Below are 23226 nucleotides of genomic sequence, written 5' to 3' on the forward strand. Positions count from 1 at the left end.
TAAAAGCGTCCGGAGATCAAACAATCAATGCAACGCGCCGTATCTTTCTGACCGCAGCCGTGCGCAGAGCTAAAAACAACATTGACACATGATGTGTATTTACACAATAGCAATGCGAAACACCATAAAGTAAATCGGCTACGTAAAAGGCCGCCGGCGGCCTTGGTACCGCCGATTTCATCACACCAACACACCACCAGCGAGAGGGCCACGCGCCATCGTCACTAACGGGCGCTAGCCACAATCAACAGACACATACGTACACACGTGCGCACACAGGCGCAGGCGCCGCCGCCAGCACACGGCGCACCTGGTCGGCGGCGGCCGCGTCAGCTCGCGGGGCGTCACTGCTCCTCGCCGTCGAGCTCGCGGTAGCGCGCGAACATGGTCTTCTTGACGCAGTCCTTGTACGTGTCGCCAGCCGTGGCGCCGTACGAGCTGCCGGCCATGCCGAGGCCGGCCGTGGCGGCGCGCCGCTCCGCCTGTTGACACAGCCAGGTGGGGTTCGGTGCTGTGCGCAGCGGGGCCGTTCAGTGGCGACACTGGTCGCCGTCCGCCGGCGGCACTCCGAACCACCCCCTCACAGCCGGCCACGCGGCACACAGGGACCGGGGCGGACGCGGCGCGGCGCGCTCACCCCGGCGCCAGGCAGAGCACGGTCCCGGTCCCCTCTCAGCGCGAGGGCGGCCTTACCTGCACCAGGCTGGTCCGGCCCTGGTTGCTCTTGCCCAGGCCCTGGCCGTCCTTCCAGCCCATGGCCTGCATCATCTTGTTGCCGATGCCTCCCACGGGCCGGGCGGGCGCCGAAGAGGAGGCGGCCGCGGCCGGCGGCGCCGGCGGCGGGTTGGGCCGGCGTGGCTGGTTGGGCTCGCCGTACTTGCTGCGCCGCTCGGCGGCGCGGTCACGGTACTGCAGCCCCGCGATGGCGCCACCACCGCCGCCACCGCCACCGCCACCGCCGCCGCCGCCGCCGCCGCCCTGGCTGCCCATGTACTCCTCGAGGTTCTTGCGGTGCAGGTCGGACTTCTCGAGGTGTTTGTTGAGCTGCTCGCGGCTGGCGAAGGCGCGCTTGCAGAGCAGGCAGGCCAGTTTGTTGAGGTCCACCAGCGCCGGGTTCAGCTCCTGAGCGGTCGTCGCGTCGTCCTCGTCGCCACTCTCGCCGCCATACGCCGCCACCAGGCTCGACTGTGCCACACAAACACACAGCGGTGACGTGGTGAGCCACAAGTAGTCACAACTCCCGCACCAGCAGCGACACCAGCACCGGCCTGAACCAGCCAGCAAAGGGAGGCGGGCGGGCGGGGGGGGGGGGGGAGGGGCGGTAGCGTGCGATGTCAAGTGATACCAACCCTGAAGACAACGGAAGCCTCCGAATTGACCAGCACGCGCCGCCTATTCTGCGCGGGGAGGGGCACAGGCCCTTGTTGGCTGCTTGTGGGGTGCTGTAGCACCGGAGAACCAGCAGTACAGGAACAACATACAGCATGCGTCGCCCAAACAAAGAGTTGCAAGTAATCGTGTGGCATTGCGGCGTTCGTAAGTAGCAAATGACACATTTCAACCCCGAAAACCAAATTTTCAACTTAAGATTCAAGTTACAGGAAGACACACTTGAACCCCGCGCCCAAAGCAGCAGTGGATGCATGTCACAGCCCGTGCCCATCCAGACGCCAGCCAGTCAGCCGGACGGTGCCCACTCACGGCGGCGGCCGCGTCGGCCGGGTCGGCGCCGACGGAGCCGGGCGGTGGCGCGCTCTCGCCCGCACGCTTCTCGAACATGGCGTAGCCGATGTCGGCGGCGCGTGACGCCCGCTCCTGAGCGCTGCCGCCCACCGGGATGATGGGCGAGGCCGTAGCGCGCGCCTCCTTCCGCTTCATCGACTTGGCCCACCGTTCCATGTCCTGCCGGGCAGTGGCAGGGACGTCACGCACGCGCCGGAGGGCGGTCGGCCAGCGCCGCTCAGTGGGTGGGTCTGGAGGGCTTGGCCCTACAGCCCGTCCTTCGACGTAAGCCTCGCTCTACATGTGCTGTGCATGGCAAGTGAACTGCTTCATATGGAACTATGTCACAAGGCGAGACGCATAAACTGTCGGTTGCCTGCGGGCGCCAGCAGTCATCAAGAAACGGTACCGGCTAAGCCAAATCGGCGAAGCATGTGATGCAAGTGCTGAAATGTCCGTAAGCACGGTCTTCCCACTCTTCTCATGCATGACCATACCACATTTCACAAAAGTAGACACGCCGCGGGCTTCACATGCGCAGTTCGAACGGCACGTGGTTCGGCCCCCACCTTGGCAATTTTCTTTGCCACCTTGACCTTCTCATGCTTGTCCTCTTTCTTCTTCTTGTCGTGGCCCTGCTCGCCCTCGGCGGGTGTGGCGCTGTACTTGGAGCGTGCCGCGTCCCAGTACAGATAGTGCTGCGTTGCCGCATTGTAAAAGTACTGGCTGGTGGCGTCGTAGTAGAGCGAGGTGGACGGGTCGTAGTAGTAGCCGGACGTCTCGTCGTACTGGAAGGTCGAGGAGTCCGGCGGTGCTGCAGAAACGGAACGGGGCCGGGTCACCGGTCGCTGCTTACGCGGCTGACGTCGCTGACACTGACCTGGCGCTGCGCAGGGCGACACCCGACCCCAGGCCGCGGCGCCCCCGCCGTCAAACCCGCCCGCACTTATCATGTGTACGTGCGACATACGACAACGGAACGCCATGCCCCTGGCCTCATCGGTTCCACCAGCCCCGCCGCCGCCCTGACCGCACGCCACCAGCCAGCGCCGCCCGCCGCTCACGGTAGGTGGCGTCCTCATCGAAGGGCTGCGCTGTCGCGGTGGGCGCCGCCGCGGCGGCCGCGGTGGCGGTGGCCTGCGGCGGCGACTGCGGCTGTTGTGCGGCCGTCGCCTCCCGGCTGCCCGGCACCTTCTTCTGGACACGCTGCAGCGCCGTCTGCGCCACGGCCGCCGCCGCGTTGGCCGAGTCCGACTGGCTATGCTCGCCGGCCGCCGCCTGCGTGCCCTGCCCGCGCGCGGAAACGTCAGCCAGGTCACGTCACAAAGGGTCACGTCAGGGTCAAAGCCCGCGCTGGTGTCGAGGCTGCGCCACGGCCAGGAGTCACATCGCGATAGGGGATGGCGTCAATGTCAGAGATGACACCAATGTCCAGGATGACATCAATGCCAGATGTCACGACCCCGTCAGGGATCGCGTCGGACTCCAGGATCCCAGTTATGTGGCACCTGCTGTCTGTTGGTGGCAACGGAACCAGTACAATCGGCGATTCGCAGCATGCCGTGCTACAGCAAACCACGACCGAACCCTGGCATAGCGTCACATGGCGAGTGTAGCTGCCAATCTGTAGAACAAAGGTCGGCATTTGTGGCGGCTAACGTAAGTTTGGCTCAAATGGCGCAATGGTAACCCGAAGCCATTAGCGCAACACCAGATGCCGGCATCGGCCATATGTTTGCCAATGGAAACTTCTAGCCACCACAGGTAACCACAACAAATCTATAGTAAAAATAGCGCTTTACGACTACTTCTTAAGCAGCTATTTTCGTGGCACGGGTATCATGACAAGTGAGGGCGAAGCAAGTAACAACACTAAAGTAAGCCACGGTATTTGCATTCATAATAGCCGCTTCAGCCCATGCTTTGAGTCACCAGCAGCCGACACCGTGCTCCCGATTACCTCGCGCCGCCCACTCACGTGCGTTTTGTAGTAGTCCTCGTAGTACTGGCGGTACGTCTCATACTCCTCGGGCGTCTTGGCGTACAGCTTGGCCGAGTACTCGGCCAGTTCGAGGATGCTCATGCGGCTGGTGTCGACGGGCAGCTCGCTGGCCGCCTGCTCGGCAAGCCGACAGTAGGTGACCACGGCCGTGCGACCCTCCACCACCAGCGGCTCCGCCTGCAGCTGATTGCTCAGGTGCATGGCGTCGACGACCGAGGCCAGCTCCAGGTAGCAGATGCCGCGCGACGTGCCCGTCAGCGGGTCGCGACCTAGCCGCACGCTGCGGATCGGCAGTTGTGTGCACGTCTGCAGCACACTCAGCACCGTCTCCTCGGTGCTGAGCACGTCGAGGCCGCGCAGCAGCAGCGTGTTGGTCGGGTGCGAGGAGACCTCGTCGCTGCCCTCAGCCGCCAGCTCCGACTCGGCCCGGTCCGAGGCGCACTTGTAGCACTGGTCGCGCCGCTTGAAGTTGTGCGCGCCGCACTGGCGGGCGCCAGCAACGGGTTGGAGTGGCGGCCGTGCACAGAACACATGACCGCGATCACCCGACGACAAACGTCCGTCACACACAGGCCGGACCCTGGAGGACTGGTGGAGAGAAGGGCCCGTCGTGCACCGCCCGAGAACATGGTCCCCAAGCGGCCAGTACGTGCGATGCAAAACGGCCGTGTCATAGAGCAACGCCGTGCCAACGAACGCCCCACATTCCACCGCGGACCGCGGCCTGAGCGCCAACTCAGGCCGAAACCGAGCCCGTGCCCTCACCCCGCCGCGGCTGGCCGGCTCACCTTGATGCAGAACCAGTCCTGCAGCGGCCGGCTCTGGGCGGCCAGGCCATCCTTGGGCAGGCTGTACTGCATGACGGCGCGGTACTGGTCCTGCACCACCAGCAGACCCTGCCGAGGCGGCGCGCGGCCGGTCAGCGCGCGCGCGGCCGTGGCGCTCGGCGGCACCCAGCTCTCGACAGGCGCGGAGACAGGCGGTGACTCGCGGGAGTCGGCCGCACGCGCATGCAGTACGTTACTCTGGCGGCGCGCGGCGCCGGGCGGCCACGCGCACAACACGGCTGCCAGCGGCGGTGGCTGTGTCCGAAGGCCGGCCGGGTCCGGCAGCACACGCGTCCAGAGACGGCGACGGGGCGCCGGACGACTGCGGGAGGAGGCGGACAGACGGAAGGGGCAGGCAAAAAGGCGGGGCAGCAGCGATGTCACGGGAGACGTGACACCAGATAGAGAGGTGCAAGATCAGAGCGAGGGGAAGGATAAACGGGGACAAGGAGGCGCAGGGATGGCGGATGCAAAAAATAAAAATAAAGGTGATAGGAATAGATGCTGCGGCCGAGCAAGAGGAAACGAGGAAGACAGTGAAAATCGGGGCCCGATGGACGGAAGAACAGGATATAAAACAGAGAGAGGGAGCGTGAGAGAAAGAGAGCTAGTGAGAGAAAGATACAGACAGGCGATGACCGGGCTAGCCCCGGCCCAGCTCAGCACTCTGCCCCTGACTGTGGGTCTCTCTGTGTCTGTGGATCTGTGGGTCTGTGTGTCTGTGTGTCTCATGGAGAGCACTGCAGCCACTGCGGGGCGGGCCGGCCCACAGCCGGGCGCGTCGAGGCCGTGCGGCCTACTGTCCCGACCGTATAGACATACTGACGGATTGGTCGGTGCGACGACGGAGGCCGTCGGGCCCTCGAGGGCCGGCGGATACCTGTTTGAGCTCCATCCAGCGAGCCGCTTCCTGCACAGTGCTAAACTCGACGAAAGCAAAACCCCGCGATGCACCTGAGTAGTGGCCAACAGGAGCACGTGTTAACATGGGCGTGGCAAGGCGACGAACACTGACGGCCCGGACAGCACGCGAGGGGCCGGCGGGCCGGCGCGGCCCCGCCGCCGCCTCCGAGCGCGGCTCCTCGCAAGGCCAGGGCGGCACGCCGCCGCCAGAAGACGATACAGGGGGCGCGGCGGGCGGCCGCGAGCAGCCGCACGGCGCGGCGCGGCAGACGGCGGGGCTCGGCCCGGCACTGCCATCGGCCGCCGCCGCCGCCACTATCGCAGCGGCCGGCCGCTCGCCACCGCCCGCACCGCGCTTCAGAGGGGCGCACGCAACCCCCGGCTGGCAGAACCACAAGCAGTGCACTGCAGACCGTGATGGGGCAGCATCGCTTGTCCGAAACTGAGATTCACATCGAGGAGAGGGGTCGGGTGAGGGAGGGTTTGGCCAACGCACTGGGAACAGTCGTCCCAATGCCAAGACATACGTTTTGCTGCACATTTGAGCGGTACAAAGTGGGCACCCGTGGCCGAGCCCGACACACACGGATGAGAGGCCGAGCTTCACCAGGACGAGGCTTCAGAACAACCGCTGGTGCGGCGGACAGCGCGCTCCGCAGTGGCAGCCCAGCCTGGTGGCATGCTTCTCTACAGTCGGCAGATGGACACGGACGGAGAGAGGGTGGGCAGGGCGAGCCTTACCGGTGGGCCGCTGCCTCCTGGAACAGAGAGGGGTTAGCGCGCGTGCCGGGGCTCGCCGGCCTCGACCTCAGCCCCCCGAGCCGGACCGCGGCGCGGGCCAACCGGTCGGCGACACCCACCTGAGTCCTTCTTGCGGATCAGACGGATGTCCTTGGGCGTGAGGTTGCAGTTGAGGATCTCCTGACGAATCTGCGGGGCAGAGCACCTTCTGCTCAGGGCACCACGCGCCCCGTACGGCAAAATAACACACAAATGCACGCTCACACACGCACACAAAGCACACTAGTCCTCGACTCCAGGACGTACCGGCCGAGAGCACTCCGGCAACGCCAGCACTGACCACACCAGTCTATTTTTTCGGCGCCATCAGCAGACGGCCTCCGTACGGCCCCGCCGCCGTCGGCCGAGAGCGCGGCCGGCACCAGCCGCCGGCCGCCACTCACATCGTTCTCCGTGACGTGCTGCGCCAGGCCGCGGATCATGACTGTGTTGTTGGGCTGCTGGCTGCGGAAGAGCAGCTCAGGCGCGGCCGCCTCGTGCTGCAGCGCCGCCGCCGCCGCCAGGTTCATGTTGATCAGCGTGGCCGTGTCCAGCGGTGACGGGCCGGCCAGCATCGGCGCCAGGAACGGCTGCGGCATCAGGGCGCTGGCGCACGCGCCGCGCCGCGCCGCCGTCAGTGTCGGCAGGCGCCGCCGACGGTGCACACTCAGCTGGGCATCACCGCACAGAACGGTCGCACGCGAGCGCCGACGGCGCCGGGCCCCGCACGCTGCTGCCAGTCCCGCCCCACAGACGGGCGCACCCTGCCGGTGACGCGGTACGCGGCCCGTCCAGCTTGGCAGCTGGACGGGCCGCGGCGCCACCCAGCGCCGGCAGCAGACCTGACACACGCACACGCACACACACGCACACGCGTACACACACGCGCGCTAATACAAACACACACACACACACACACACACACACACACACACACACACACACACGCACGCACGCACGCACGCACGCACGCACGCACGCACGCACGCACGCACGCACGCACACACACACACACACACACACACACACACACACACACACACACACACACACACACACACACACACACACACACACACAATTGTTCCTGGCGCGTCATGCAAAGCAAGCCAGAACCCTCCTGATTTTCACTAAGCGACATCACTACCGGCGGTGCAACCCAACCGGGCCCAGTCCGGCCGGCCTACGGCCGGCACGACTTGACTCCGCCGCCCCCCACTCACTTGGGCAGGAAGGTGATCTGGGGCTGGGCGTTGCTGACAGCCACGGCGTGCGCGGCCGCCGCTGCCGCCGCCGCGTGGTGCAACTGCATCTGGCGCTCGTGCTCGACCTCGCGCGGGTCCGGCTCCAGGTCCCAGACGCGCGGCGGCCGCTCCTCGGTCGCCGCCCAGCCGGGCGAGCGTTCGCGCGATTGGCGCGGCTCGCGCTCGCGCTCGCGGCTGCGCGGCCGCCGCGACACCGTGCGCCGCTCGCTGCCGGTCACGACCGCGGCCGCGTCACCGGCCGCTCGCCACACATCCCCGACGACCGCCAAGCGCATCACGCTCGCACATCCTTTCGCTTCAACATATTGAACGAATGTGGCGTGTGCTCTGCCTGTTCAAGTACGGCGGCATTCAGACATGAGACCTCAACACAGCCCACAGCGCGTTACACATTCAAGGCCGCTACGTAACGCCGTGTCCCAGCTGGCGTTACACGGGCCGTAACCCAGTGTAAGGCACGCTGTCTCGAAACACGGTCCACGGGTGGCACCGAAGAGGGCCCCTGGTTCAGGCCAGGCACGTACCTGTACTCGTATCCGTCCAGGTCATCGCGGTCGCGGTCACGATCGCGCCGCTCGCGGTGGTCGCGCCGCTCCCGGTGCTCGCGGCGCTCGCTGTGACGACCGTGGCGCCGCTCACTGTCGCACACACACCGTACGGCGTTACATGGCACTCCGCGTCACACGGCAGGTCACACGACACTGCGTTACACGGCCAGTCCCAAGGCACCCCGCGTCGCACGGCACTCCACGTCACACGACAGGTCACACGACACTGCGTCACACGGCCGGTCACACAGCACTCCGCATCACACGGCCGGTCGCACGGCACCCCGCGTCACACGGCACCCCGCGTCACACGGCACTCCGCGTCACACGGCAGGTCACACGACACTCTGCGTCACACGGCCAGTCCCAAGACACCCCGCGTCGCACGGCACTCCACGTCACACGACAGGTCACACGACACTGCGTCACACGGCCGGTCACACAGCAATCCGCATCACACGGCCGGTCGCACGGCACCCCGCGTCACACGGCACTCCACGTCACACGGCAGGTCACACGACACTGCGTCACACGGCCGGTCGCACGGCACCCTGCGTCACACGGCAGGTCACACGACACTCCGCGTCACACGACCGGTCACAGAGAACCCCGCATCACACGACCGATGACACGGCACCACGCGTCACACGGCAGGTCACACGACACTCCGCGTCACACGACCGGTCACAGAGAACCCCGCATCACACGACCGGTCACACGGCACCCTGCGTCACACGGCAGGTCACACGACACTCCGCGTCACACGACCGGTCACAGAGAACCCCGCATCACACGACCGATGACACGGCACCACGCGTCACACGGCAGGTCACACGACACTCCGCGTCACACGACCGGTCACAGAGAACCCCGCATCACACGACCGATGACACGGCACCACGCGTCACACGGCACTCCACGTCACACGACAGGTCACACGGCCGGTCACACGACACTCCGCGTCACAATGCCGGTCACACGGCACCCCGCGTCACACGACCGGTCCCACGGCACCCCGCGTCACACCGCCGGTCAAAAGACACCTGTGTCACACGGCCGTGGCGGCGGTGAGACGTCACCGCACACCGCTGCCGCAGCAGGACGCCGTCCAGCGCCGCGCCCTTCACCTGGGTCTGCTACCGCAAAGGAAGCATCTGACCGTAACCCAGACAGCATTCGGGTATAGTGTCTGCCATAGCTCTGCCATGGCAGACACAACGGCGGTTCTTGCGGAAAGGCCGAGCTAAACATTTGCCCATCTCACAATTTTTAGACGACTTGGAAAGGCGCTCACACGGAACATCAGCGGGAGAGGGGAGGTGGCTGTCGATGGACCAGGCTTCAGCAGGCGTGGCGATGGTCATCTGCGCGGACGCCCCGCCCCGGCAGCGAAGCACACTCACTAGTCGCGTTCCTCCTGGCCCCGGTAGCTCTGGTCGTGCTGCACGTAATGCGGCAGCCTCATCCCCATGCCAAAGATGGGGATCATAATACACTCGGACGGGTTATCAGGGTTGGGAACGACCTGCAACAAAACGAAAAGCCGTCAGGCCCGGAAGGTCCTCGCCTTCTGTCTTCGCAAGGCCAGAAGATGTTCATCGACGATTTCAAAAGGCCGCCAACAGCGGAGAGCGGCCAGGGCCAGGGCAGGACACTGGCAACCAGAGTACGGAGTGGCCAAACCGGACAGCGTTCAGCCGCGACCGCTGGCATTACGTCAAAGCAAGCTATGCACCAGGCATATCCGAAGCACAGTTGACTAGGCCCACATCAGCAACGTGCTAAGCTCACCACGGCTGAGTCCAATGGTGCCCCTGTATGTTGCCATGCTGAGTGGTGTACCGCGACGGCCCCACCAACACACAGTGGCCAGTCAGTGTGTGGCACCTCCCAGTACATCACAGGGGAGAAATCATTTCTTCTTAGCACCCAGCCCAGCTGTCAGCTGTTATGCATTGCCTCACTTAGGCAACTCAGTGTGCTGGGTTTGATGAGTGTCATCTACCTCATCAGAGATGAATTGCTCCCACAGCACAAAAACTATGCACAATGACATCACTCATGTTCCATTTTCGAACTATTGAGTTATGGTCAGTATACAGGTACAAGTTAGATGAGCTGCCTTGGGTGGTACCTGAACGCCTTGTTGGGTTGGTACGGAATCCAATGGATTCACAGCCCCAATCGGAAGTGGGTCCACATAACCTCTGAAAGAAGACAATTGGACATTATGCTTTCATCATCCCTTTGCATAATGACCAGCTTCATCCCTTCTTCACCAGGCAGCACATTCCACCATGCCATGCCATGCTTGTGTGTTGCTTAACTGGTTACCAGATCTGAATGCATATGCCTTCATAATCCCCACAGCTCCCATTCAACCACACAACCATTCAGCCACCGGAGACTTACACGACAGGCCCATTGACATCTGCTTGTCCATGCTGTCAACTAAATGCAGAAGTCACAGATATGAAAGCACTTTCTGCTGGCACGCAACATAAAAAGGACAGGAAAGAAAAGAATAAATAATGTAGAAAATGTCATGCTGAATGTGTTAAGCATTACAAAAACCAAAGTAAATCAAAGAACAACTGACAAGTCAAACTTCACACCAAATGACCTTAAGACATAGTCCTTGATGAAAGAGAACATTTGTCCAACAAAGCACTCAGATTCTGAGAAATCAGGGAGTGAATGCTGTATTTCTGGGTACAGCCCAAGTGATCATGGACTGCTGGTGGGGAGGGGAGTAGGGCTGAGGGATGGGGAACTGCAGCAGTTTTCAACTTTGTGGAATGCTACATTATGCCTGCATGAGTATGCCTTTGATGGGGAGAAATAACTTCCACTCATATTTCAGTCAACCTTCAACCCAGTCACAGTCATGTCATGCCAATGCTCATAGAACACAATACAGACAGAATACATAACAGTGGCATGAGAAAGTAACAAAATAAAAGACAACAAATTGGTTGCCATCCAGCACCATATCTATATTATTTGTATGTGACCAGTCACACCAGAGTTCACCCAAGCCCAAACTTCAAACATAATTACAATGATGGCCTTCACAACACAATCAAGAATGAGGACACATACCTTAGAAACATATTTAACACACAATACCAATTGAACTCATTAACAGATTCGAATTTGAGACTGGTGGGTACCTGTCCAACTGAAACTTAAGTTTGCTAGCACATCATAATTATACCAGAAACACAAAGGAAACATGTCAATCTAGTTGCACCAATAACAACATTTCCATTCAAACAACTTATGTCAGTGATAATAACTACTGGATCTCCTCAATCATTGCAAACCACAGCTACATTCTTTCAAAAGATAAAATTGCAGTGCGTGCTTTTGAAACATGCCGTGTACGCGGACTGGATAGCACAATGTTGACTGCAATATATAGCAGCCTTGATAACTGAGTTTACTTGTTTAAGTGATTCATAACTTCAATGAGGGTGTGAAAACTTTCTATTAATCATGAGCATATATAATACTTTGGAATTAAACTTTATGTATCCTTGAAATGCTGTTCATTAAAGGAAAAGTTTCACCTTTGAAGATATTGAAGCAAGAATCAGACATGATGAAGTAAGATCACTTATAACAATTGTAATGCTTAATATTATTGCTATACTCTTGATTTGCCCTAAGAAGGAAAGACCGCCCTGACAACACAATTTCTTCATTTAGTAAATATGGTCCCCACTACCTCATTGTTTGATTGCATCATCATACCTTGTCCAAAAAACATTGTTTGAGTTAATCAACAGCTGTTATTTCTCGAAATCATGCTCACAGACACCAGATATGAAGGACTCAACAATTATCTTCTTGTCAGCATTGATTGCTGCATGACAAATGGAATGATGCAATTTGAATGCTTTATGGTATCATATGGTGTCATGGGTGCCTCAGTCACCCCAGTCTGCACATCTTTGTAGGAATGTAGATCAGCAACTACAGGACTTTGGGTCTTAAGAAGGGTGGGTCTGTGCACTGCAACAAATTATCTTCAAAATGGCTTTTTCATTCAAAACCCCATCCAAATGTGGAAGACTCCATTAAAATTAAAAACATATGGTTCCTTAGTTCCAGTTTGAAGAAAACTGCACCCTTTGAATAGCCCCAGTTTGTAAAAATGCACAGGATATTGCAAGCTGTCATTTTGAAAAAGGGAAAATGCTTTAAATTAATATAAATCCATTTCATGCATACCTTTCTAATTGTCTCAGCCTAAAAAAGCTTGCCCCAAACGATTCTGGATGGCAATGCTAGAACCACTATCATCAACATTCTTAAAATTTGGGGACTGAGAGTCCTCCAAAATTTACTTGTGAATTGTGTGAGTTGAAAAAAAGAAGTAATTGAGTGTTGCCCACATATCAGCCACTCGGGCCCAGATATCTGAGATTACATTTCAGGCAAAAAATAATTCCTCTCTGGGCCCTTTCATTGTCAGAAACACTCTGCAATCTGCAAATAAGTCTACTGATTCTTTCCTGGCCTCCTTGCTTCTCAGTTCTTCCAATTTGCTTGAAGCTGTTGCTAGGGTGAAAACGAATATAAGCAGTGCACAATGTACCTAAGGAGGCAAATACCACGCAATATTGTAGACTGCATTATATTGACACCTTATGATTATATCATTGCTTTACAACATGGACTAGTCTGCTCTGGAGACCCCCAACCAACACTAGACATGCAAAGCAAATTAGAAAACAAGTGTCTTGGCCAGGAAAGTCATGCTATGATTGTGCATAGTGCTAACATCAGACTAAATCAAAATATGAACTCAAGTAAACCAGTAATTCTGGCCCACTTAGGTACCTAGTCATAAACGTAAAAAAACAACCCATGGGCAATAGGCTTCGCAACTGTGTGTGAAACTTGGGTGTTTCATGGAGTTTTTAAGCCCTATTTGGTTCAAAACTATGCATGTTGTTCAGTGCATTAGTGCGGAACATTATTTACATAGATATGACAGTAGTATAAGCCTTATGCCTAACAGAAAACCCAGGAAAATGAAGAGATAATTGGGTTGATATTTTGGCAACATGCCTGTACCAAAACAATAGCAGAAGTGAATTCAGAATTGCCTGCCGATGGTCCTACAATATTTTTCAGTTTTCTTTTTTAAAACAAGCCACAGTTTCAGCAGGACACCAACATTCAGGCAATTAAGCAAAGAGCGATCACCAGCCATTACCACAATACAGTGCCTACCTCAGAATTAAAATGTGCAAACATATGTGTACATGCAAACAAATTCAAGCAAACAGGCAACATGCATCATGCTTCATTCAAGCATGCAAGTCAGTTGAAGTAAACAGGCATCACACATAACACCTCAATTATACATGCAAATGATTTCAGTTGAAAAGGCATGCCGCATCACACGTCAGGTATCACTTACACATGTAAACGGTTCTATGCTAGCGTGCACCACACATAAAGGCACATATGACGTTCGCATAATCGGCCACGATGAGCCATGTATGTTGAGATTTGGCCGCCGACTTTTTGTAAAAGATTCACTTATTTTCCTGTCTGGGTGGTCCTGTGCTCTGTAGATGACTTTAAGCTCTGAAAGGGGCATAGGGTCCATACTTCCCTCGATTTCAGCCTGAGCGAGTCTTTTGGGAAAAAATGGTCACTTAAAGGGGTCTTCCCTGTTTTGTTGGTATTATCTCACAGGTGTTCATTATATCTTAAACAAATAGGGTGCATGGGCTCCCCGACACAGACTGAGCAGGCATATTTTTTCTTCTCACATAAAAGAAAAAATGTCCGTCGTTGTTTTGTTTTTCACGCGGTTTACACTCGATTTCGTAAACCAAGTTTTTTGCATGCAAACCCCTTGAAACCCAGAACTGCATAAATGACATCTGTTGCCACCTAGGCTTCGAGATGAAATATTTCACCAGACGTTTTAATCTCACTGTCGCTTTTCCAAGCTATGCATACACAGATTTGTTTTGTTCCTGAATGATGTGTTTGATTTTCTACAGCAAATGTTCACCTATGTAAGGAACCGTTAAGAATCCATCTTTCCATGGAACGTGCCCCCGCCTCCTATCACCCGCTCTCCCCACGCACTCTTGACTTTTTACTTCTTCCAACATTTTACCTAAAAACTCCGCACAAAATACGTCGCCCGACAGCACGGCACAACTTTTGTTTATGCTCTTTCTTTCCTTCTCACTATTTGACGAGTTGTTTAGAGCCCCATGGAACATGTCGCGAAGTATGCTGTGCTTAGTGGATGGTGGATGCGCAGATTCACGTTGCAGAATGATACAGGACGGTAGAATGCTGGAAGGAGTAAAAAAAGTCGAGAGCGCGAGAGGGGTGGTTGGTGGGAGAGAGAAACACGTTTTACCGGAAGACGGATTCTGAACACTACCTTACATAGATGAACATTTGCTTTGGAAAATCAAACACATTGTTAAAAAACCAAGGCTGTACATATGCATAGCCTGGAAAAGCGACGATAGGCGTCAAGTGAAAAAACCTCTGGTCAAATTTTCCATTTGAACCCTATGTGCTCAGATGGCAACAAATGTCATTTATGCAATTCTAGGCTTCGAGGGGTTTGGACGCAAAAAAACGTGGTTTACGAAATCACGTGTTAACTGTAAAAAAACATGCGAGGGACATAGTCTATGTCGGGAAGTCCATGCACCCTATTCGTTTGAGATATAATGAACACCTGCGAGATGCTAAAAACAAAACAGGGAAAAATACCCTTTCGATGACAATCTTTTTGCAAAACACGCTCAAGCAGAAATCGAGGAGAGTATGGACCCCATGCCCTTTTAGAGGTTTAAGTCATCTACAGAGCACAGGGCCACCCAGACAGGGAAATAGGTAAATCTATTCTCATAAAAAGTCGGCGACCAAATCTTAATATACAGGGCTCATTATGGCCGACTATGCGAACGTGATATTTGCCTTTATGTGGGATGCGTGCTAGCTTACAATCGTTTGCACGTATGATACCTGACGCGTGATGTGCGATGCCTTTTTAACTGACATCATTTGCATGTGTAATTGAGGCGCTGCGTGATGCCTGTTTATTTCAACTCGCTTGCATGTTTGAATGAAGCGTGATGCATCATACCTACTTGCTTGAATTCGTTTAATGTACACGTATTTTCGCGCATTGTAATTCTCAGCTAGGTACTTAATTGTGGTAACGGATGGCAATCGCTCTTTGTTCAATCCCCTGAATGTTGGTGTCCTGTAGAAACTGTGGATTGCTCTAAAAAAAACCCTGAAAAATCTAGTAGGATCATCAGCAGAAATTTTGAATTCACTTCCGCTATTGTTTTAATAAACGCATACTGCCGAAATATCAACCCAACTACATCTCCATTCTCCTGGCTTTTCTCTGAGGAACAAGGCTAATACTACTGTCTTATTTATGTGTTTTAGCCCCAAGACAGTTTGCTCTCAAGAATAAACACTGGAAAGAATATAACAAATGTTCTCTGTAACATGAGATGAAGGCAAGCTGTTTCTGAAACTTTGACAGCAGGGTTTCAGCCGGTATCTTTCTACCATGTCGCACATCTTTCCTTTCAACGCACTCAGTGCTCAGGTCCGTTGACGCTCATTAGCACATGTTTGACCCACCTACCGTTCACCAACGACAACGACGCGCTCAGACGCCGGGCCCCGATCCCGCACTAAAAAAACCACGACAGCGTCCATAAATGGGCCAGGGAGAAGCAAGAGAACAAAGAACATCTTGTATATGTCGCGATTCAATGTTTCTGGATCGCACGCGGAAAACGAAATGTGACAATAAAAATTTATATGAAAGTGCATGATGTCACACTAACATATACCCCAAAATATGGGGTAAAATGATCATATATTGGTGAAAAATATTATTAATCCTTATCAAATCCTTATTAAATTTCCATTTGAAGCTATCAAAAATGGAGATTGTATAGAAGGTATGATGGTGACGTCAAACACCATCCCAAACACTTGCTTGGGCACACAGAAATCCATGGCTACATAAGCTTTCAGCTCTTGGGGAGGATTTAGCATTGGAGAGAAGATCTATAATCCACCACGAATTCCAAGCTGAATGCACTCTGCAAATGCATAAAAGGGGCAATAAATAAAAACATGGAATTTCTATCAATCTACAGTGTGTAGTCACAGAATTATGATGAGTCAAAAGTTAAAGCGGGGTTTTTTGTTCTCTGTTCAGCAGCACTTCTGGTTTGGTTTTCAGAGGACAAATTTTCTATAGTGGAGTACAAAATTATCCTAGTGCTGCAGGTCATTACAGCTTTATTTAGATTATCTTTGAGAGATAACAGCACATTAGGTGGTACTCAACAAAAGTGCTACTTTTCATGCACAGCAATTCATGTAAAAGCACTTAAAATGAGAGGAAATGTCAGGATCAAGAATGGTAAGCCGAAACAACAGTGTCATACTCTGTACTATGAAACAGTTGCATATACATGGCTTTGGAAGTTATCAAAAGGCTCTGTGCATGCACCCTCCAAAACGGAGGGTAATCACGCATCAGGCTTATACACTCTCCAAAATGACTGGTGGCTACACACCGGGCTTATACACCCTCCAAAATGGAGGGTAGGTATGATACGCACAGCCAGAGAAAAATGGTACAAAAAATGTAACTGAACATGCCACAGACAGCCGCCTACTCATGCTCCACCACGATCCCGCTACTCACGCTTCATCACGGTCACGCTTCTCATGCTCCACCAGCTAACTGGTTTTAAAAACAGCTTAACATTTATATCCTCCACCTTCCAACTCCCCGTCAACACGCGAGACCCTGCACGCCCCACCCAAACAATAGACAGGCAGCACTCTTAACTGATTTACCGAGCCAGCGCAAGTACAATGTCTGACAGACCCGTGAAGGCCGGCCAAAAGGGATTGAAGTCAGTCACTCCGCTGACTCCGGCGGATAATGCAAGGTTTTAATGGATCTTGATGGGCTTTAACCAACATCATTGTGAATATGATAATTTATGTTGCAATTCAGTGATGTTTTTGTCCTAATAAACTCTTCTCCTTAATTTGCCAGGCCAAAGTCATGGGTCCATGTTACTCTGGTGTCCTGGTGTTTTTGCCAGAGTGAGATGGCTGTCTCCAAACAGTTTTGTGGCTATTTATAGCAACGTTTTTTTGACTTGAAAGGGTACTTTTGTAACGCCTGAATTACCAGCTTTAGTTCCACACCCTCCAGTGACAAATCTGACTTGGTTTCAATCCACAGCTGCCACAAAATTGTACACCGGATACCATGAAGTAGCCAAAAGTCCAACCACATGGCAGTTCTGGAGTACAAGTAAGTCCTTCATAATTGTGATGCCCATCTCTATGCAGCTTCTCTCCAAACATTTATAAATCTGCTCAAGGCATGAGCGCCAGCAGAATATTTACGTTCTCAACAGATCAGTCACCAGGAGGCGAATAAGTAACACAAATTGGAGTTTTGCTATGTTTAACCTCCAAACTGAGCTGGGAGGCAGGCGCAAGCCACTGAATAGCTGAGACGCTTCCCACGCTGAATTGCGAGTGATTCTCTTAGTTGCACTGTCATGACACAGTGGTGGCACATGAGTAAGTGGCCATCTGTGGTAGGTGATTGGGCGTGCAGGTTTCTATGACTGTCTGTAGCATCCTTGGCAACTAATGCGGTTTGTTGTCAATGGTAGGTTAAGTCATGTTTAAGTTTGAGTTGGTCTGCATAGGGAGTAGGAAGTAAGAGCCTTGCTAGTCTACAGACCAGTGTGATTCTGGTGTTCGTTTCCCATTTCCCGATATTGTGCAAAGGCGATTCCATTCAACATTCACACACTTCATTTTTCACATTTCCATACATGGTTTATCATATACCTAGGTGGCAACACAGGCTGCTTGCTATTGGACATCTTAGTTTGGTGTGTGCAATATTTGTGCTCTTGCAGATATCAATACATGGCTCCTGATGCAACCAGCAAGTCTCAAGCTGTTGCACCTTCTGCTATTATTTTGTCCTGACACAAAGATGCAAAATGAGTTTTTCCAAAAGCTGTTTTTGATGCATCATGATGAATCAAGCATTCCAACACTGCAGGGGCTCTGTTGTCAAAGACTGCTTTCCCTGTGTGCCAGTTAGGTAGCCTTCCGAAGGTTTTTTGGAGGAGACCCATGTGCAGTCGTGGTGGGCAGTGAGAGCACAACTGGTTGAAAGTATAGACAAAAGCAATATACAAATTCAGCTCAGTGCCAAACACTGAGAAAATCATTGTACCAGACTCAATGCCAGTGAGCAGACATGGTGGTGTTAACTTTGTATGGATGGCTTGCCTTATGTGGAGGAAACAATTTCTTCACCCCTGCTGTATTGACCTCCAAGCCCAGACCCCACAAGAGCCTGATGTCCCAGATGGTGCAGGTTTTGTACATAACTTGGTCAGCAGATGCACAGAGAAATCTTTCATCTCAAATAGAAGGTGCAAACCATGTTCTCCCATATTTTGACCATGTTTCTTCTCAAAGTTGGGGGAGGGGCTAGCAGTAGCATCCCATCCAACTGAAAAGAAAACTACACCCCTTGTCCAAAATCAAGCACATCTAGATTAGATCAGTAAAAGCCAAAAGCAGGCATGACATTACCCCATAATCTTTCCTTTATGTGAGAAAGGTTGTAAACTGGATATAACATAGCTGCACTAACTTCTATGCCCCAAATGCTCTTATTTACATTATTATGGCTTGCATGACATTTCAATAATAAATTTGTCATGATGTGCTCTGGGGAATTGTTCTACAGGTGCAGGACATTTTAAGCATTGCTTTCTATCAGCCTTTTCTGTGACTCACACCTTATATTTTATATTTTATTTCAGACACTGATTCACAATCAACTGAAACCTAGTAGACTGCTATCTTGTCAGGGACTGAAATCTGATCATCTAACATATGGCCCATTATTAAGTTAGAGGTGCAAAATAATATTGGGCATGTTGCTAGCTATGAGGCTTTTACACAAGGCTTGCACCCAAACTGCAATATAGTGAGCATGCCGGTACATAACCACAACAAGTAACATAATTGCAAGGCTCATTAAATTATAGCAGGTATCCTTAACTCTACATAGCACACAGCCTGGTGCAGGAAGATGGACATCTGGAGTAGCTTCGACCCACTTGGGGTGCAATCATTCATTAAAATCATATATGAAACAATGATATCTCACCTGGCGATTGGATATGACATTCAAAGCCAGTCGCTGCCGACCGACAAACCGTTATCCCAGACGTTAGATGCCAAGTCCTCCCACAACGCTAACAAAAAATCGAAACTCAAATCTTAAGTGGAAAGCATATAGCATTCATACCACTATGCTGGACGCCAAAGATGTTTAGCATTACTACCGCCTCATCTGACGCAAGCAGAGTCAAACGATCGGCACATTCAGCAAATACACCAGCGCAGTATCGTCCACCGGCAGACCAACGCGGCTAGTTCTACAGGAAACAACATGGCGGACGAAAATCGGGGTAACATTACCAGATGCGAGATGCCAGATCCTTTGGCTAAAGTCTTGGCTTCACAGCCGCGTTCGATCTGTAGTCGGCACACTTGTCAGCTGGAATGCGTGACATCCGCGTACTGACGGAGTGTCCAATATGTGGGCTGACGAGAAAGTTTTTAACTTTACTTTCTTCGAGTCCTTTACCTTTTACTTCAGGCTACACACACTTCTGGCTTACCGCTAGCCATGGCACACTGCCTATAAAGCGGAGTTTGGAACTGTGGCTTCTGTTCTGGTACTGTTATCATCAGTCTTATCCGTACGTTGAGTGCTTCTTCCCAGTTCCAATTCTTTTCAATTTCTTCTCTCAGTGTTTATTGCAACGCTATTAATTTACTGGGAACGCAGCCACACACCAAACGCATCACTGTCACTCACCTTTTTATGGCTCCTCTTGGCATTTCAATTCCCTCCTCATCTAGCTTACGTCGCATTCCAACCAAAATAGAAGGACGCGTGTAAATCGACTCAGCAGTGCATCTACACAGAACAGTTCCTCTGCTTAAATCCACTACGATGTTGATTTACACAGAATGCCACTCCTGTGTAAGTCGACTCAGATCTGAGTTGATCTACACATAAACGCACTGTTGTGTAAATCCACTTGCGAGTAGATCTACACAAGTGTGGCTTCACGAGTAAATCGACTCAGATCTGAGTGGATTTACACAGGAGCGTCATTCTGTGTATATACACTCCGGAGTGGATTTAAGCAGTGAAGGTGTTCTGTGTAGATCCACCCATGACGTGATATACACAGAAGGGCCATTCTGTGTAATTCCACTCGCGAGTGGATTTAAGCAGAGAAGGTGTTCTGTGTAGATGCACTCATGATGGATACACACACCTGTGAATTACATCGTGATGTGATCTGCACAGGAAACAGGGTGTATTCAACGCAGCAAACTGGCGAACTGATCTATGACTTGCCGAATAAGGAAAAGGTGTGATTTCAGCAATCAAACACGCGTACAAAAGCTGAAAATATGCATTTGCCCATGCATAGCTCATTTTTGCATCACTGAAGCCACACATCTGTGTACTTATTCAGAACATGCTGTCCAGAGATACGAATACATGCATGCATACATTTATATATATATATATATATATATATATATATATATATATATATATATATAGTATGCGTGCGTTTGTGCATGTGCGTGTGTATGTACCAGGAAAGGCAGACGCCGAGCTTGTCATATTGCTTACAAGGCACGCCATGCAGCATCGCATGCTTGTCACACGGTGGTTTGCGGTGTGCGGCTTTTATCCAGTCTTGGTAACGGGTGAGGGGTGCGGAGGGCTCCCAAAGAGGCTCCTTGATGGTGAAACGCCCCCACCCCCCTCTCATACACACAAATTCGTCAGCTTTGGCCGATGGATTTCCGCCGGCATGATTTTGTGCGTGTTTTACGTATTTCTAACTTTCTTCACTGGGGCAAGAGGCCATAAAAGGTACTGGAAAGCAATTTGCTGTCTGTATTTTATTGCAGGCAATAATTGAAAGAAGGGAGGTGATGTTAGATGGCATACAAAATAACACACCGGTGAGATTCCTTTTAAAGTGTTGAACTGGTTCTATCCAAAGGGATAGACCTCAGAGCTTTCCCAAGTTTTTGTTCTGAGCTCTGCAAAAGTGCTCATGACCCCGTGCGTGTTGAGTGTGGATGGAAATGGGGTCATCAATTTTTTTTCACCTTGGCTAATCCATGTTCCTCTGGGGATGTTGAACGTTCTGTCAGAATTTATTAGTGATGCAACTTATGTAACAGTGTTCAGGATACGCACTTCAAGTCTTAGAAGCCTAATCCAATGCTGTGACTACATCTCCTCATGCAGTAATGCATCCTCACCCAAAGTTTCTATGTGGCAAGTGTATCCTCGATTTCAGAGGCCAAGGCAGGTCACTTCCGGTGAACCTAGGGTCTTGTAATTAGCATCTGTAATAGTACCGAACATTCAAAACGCGATGGTAAGAAATGCCCGAACCTATCCCTTATATGTTCGAATGAGGCTATTTGAAGTCATCTTTGGAAAAAACAGACTTAATTTAGGTAGCGTTCCCCTGAGCTGGAAAATCGCAATGATTGAGCGTTGAGTAACGCGGTAGGTAAAATAAAGAAACGCATGAAAGACTTTGTTAAGTTCTCACGCAAAACACACAAAAATGGAACCGAAACTGGCAAACCCAAACTTGGGTTGTACCTACGTTCATGTCTATGCAACCTACATCCTGAATACAATTCGGTACCTTAACTGAACCTAGTACTGTGAAGCAACCCAACTGAAGCTACCCGACTGATTCACACGCGGTGCCAATGTGGGTGTGTCTGACACCCAGACCAGTCTTTCGTCTGTAAATTTGAAGTCGCTCAACTTGGGGCTAACTTAAAACCATTGCTTTGTTTTGTGTTAAAGGTGCTGTAGAAGGGAAGTGCAAAGTGCAGCATCAAATTGTTGATGTTAATTATTTTTTATGCTCATTACACTGTCATGAAATTACGATGCCTTAATGCATTCTTTTTCACTGTAATGGTCTAAGATGTTAAAAAACAGAACAGTTTTGCCAGGGTTCTGATATTACGTCCGTGCCAACCTGATATAGATGTCTTTGTTCGCTGAAGCATCGGTCACGGGGTCATAAATCCATCTTTTGTGAATTGATTTTTTCACTCCAGCACGGTATTTTTCCTACGGAATTTTTCACTCCCACCCAAGTTCAAAAGCGATTCTAGCTCCCTGATCTCCTGTGATTGCAGGACCATCTCCCGTGATTGGAGGACACTTCTCCCGGGCGAGGACAGCTACCGTCGGGCGTGTTCCTTTTGCAGGTCCATTTACCAGTGGCGCTCGTCAGCTGACTCGGCTAGGTGTAGCTGACTCAGCTGACTCGGCTCGGCTAGGTGTAGGGGCTCCTCTTCACCACCTTGTGATGCCTTCACGAATAACAAAAAACCGCGGTCGCCCTAAAGGCAGCGTCGCCACAGTCATATAATGAACAAATAAATAAGGTGAGTTTACTTATTGAGAATAATTGCAACCTTGTCAGTGACAATTGTTAGTGCAACCAGATCTAGAGCATTGGGGGTTGCCAAATGTGACAGGCTCATATGCGGTACGTTTCCAGTCAGGATCAACGCTGACCTATCAATAGCACATGGGACGGCGTAAAACTGGTTCATAACGTTTCTGCCTAGTCCGCACAACGCCTCGCTGTATTTTTTTATTCACTCGTGTTTTTTCTTCAGAGAACTGAACAGCAGTGGTGGATGGTGTAAGCGCTGGGTCACACCATCCCCGTACTCGGCTTTAAACCCGTCATCATCATGCACTGCGTGATCACGGCATTCCATCAATTGGACATAACTTCACGCACCGGAGATGCCTTGGCTTTTCCCGGACACCTATGGAGCTCTTAAACTTGTGCTATTGTAGAGAACATGCTCGATATCTATATCTCTTTGCATGTCATGGCGTGAACAACTGGTTTGCCGAGACACACCTTCATGTACATATATGATTATTGCAAGCCCATCCGGATACTCGAAAAGACTGAAAGTGTTTGCGTTGATTG

General features: G+C 52.3%; 1 protein-coding gene across 2 annotated transcripts; it reads right to left on the reverse strand.

Annotated features, from left to right (window-relative positions):
• Positions 1-81: 81 nt before the first annotated feature.
• On the reverse strand, positions 82-19583 carry LOC119114727 (RNA-binding protein 5-B). 2 transcript variants are annotated; one of them, XM_037238742.1, is made up of 15 exons: positions 19308-19583; positions 10182-10254; positions 9451-9572; positions 8024-8137; positions 7458-7706; positions 6639-6840; positions 6315-6384; positions 5432-5505; positions 4513-4620; positions 3701-4207; positions 2787-3009; positions 2292-2536; positions 1702-1902; positions 694-1185; positions 82-482 (listed from the first exon to the last, which is right to left on the reverse strand). In XM_037238742.1, exons 1-15 carry the CDS (start codon positions 19325-19327, stop codon positions 345-347), a joined length of 2838 nt encoding a protein of 945 aa, XP_037094637.1. In that variant the 5' UTR covers positions 19328-19583; the 3' UTR covers positions 82-344. The 2 variants fall into 2 exon arrangements, with proteins under 2 accessions (XP_037094637.1, XP_037094638.1); XM_037238743.1 differs by lacking the exon at positions 10182-10254.
• Positions 19584-23226: the final 3643 nt, after the last annotated feature.

This window comes from Pollicipes pollicipes, unplaced genomic scaffold (assembly GCF_011947565.3).
Source record: "Pollicipes pollicipes isolate AB1234 unplaced genomic scaffold, Ppol_2.1 Scaffold_3087;HRSCAF=3621_pilon_pilon_pilon, whole genome shotgun sequence".
NCBI lineage: Eukaryota > Metazoa > Arthropoda > Thecostraca > Pollicipedomorpha > Pollicipedidae > Pollicipes > Pollicipes pollicipes.

Excerpts from the sequence above, each read along its gene's own strand:
- LOC119114727 (XM_037238742.1), bottom strand. The coding sequence starts at position 19,327 with ATGTCATATCCAATCGCCAG. Across the intron at positions 10,255-19,307 it reads ATGTCATATCCAATCGCCAG|AGGTTATGTGGACCCACTTC; the intron begins GTGAGATATCAT and ends GTCTTCTTTCAG. Across the intron at positions 8,138-9,450 it reads GGCCAGGAGGAACGCGACTA|TGAGCGGCGCCACGGTCGTC; the intron begins GTGAGTGTGCTT and ends TGTGTGCGACAG.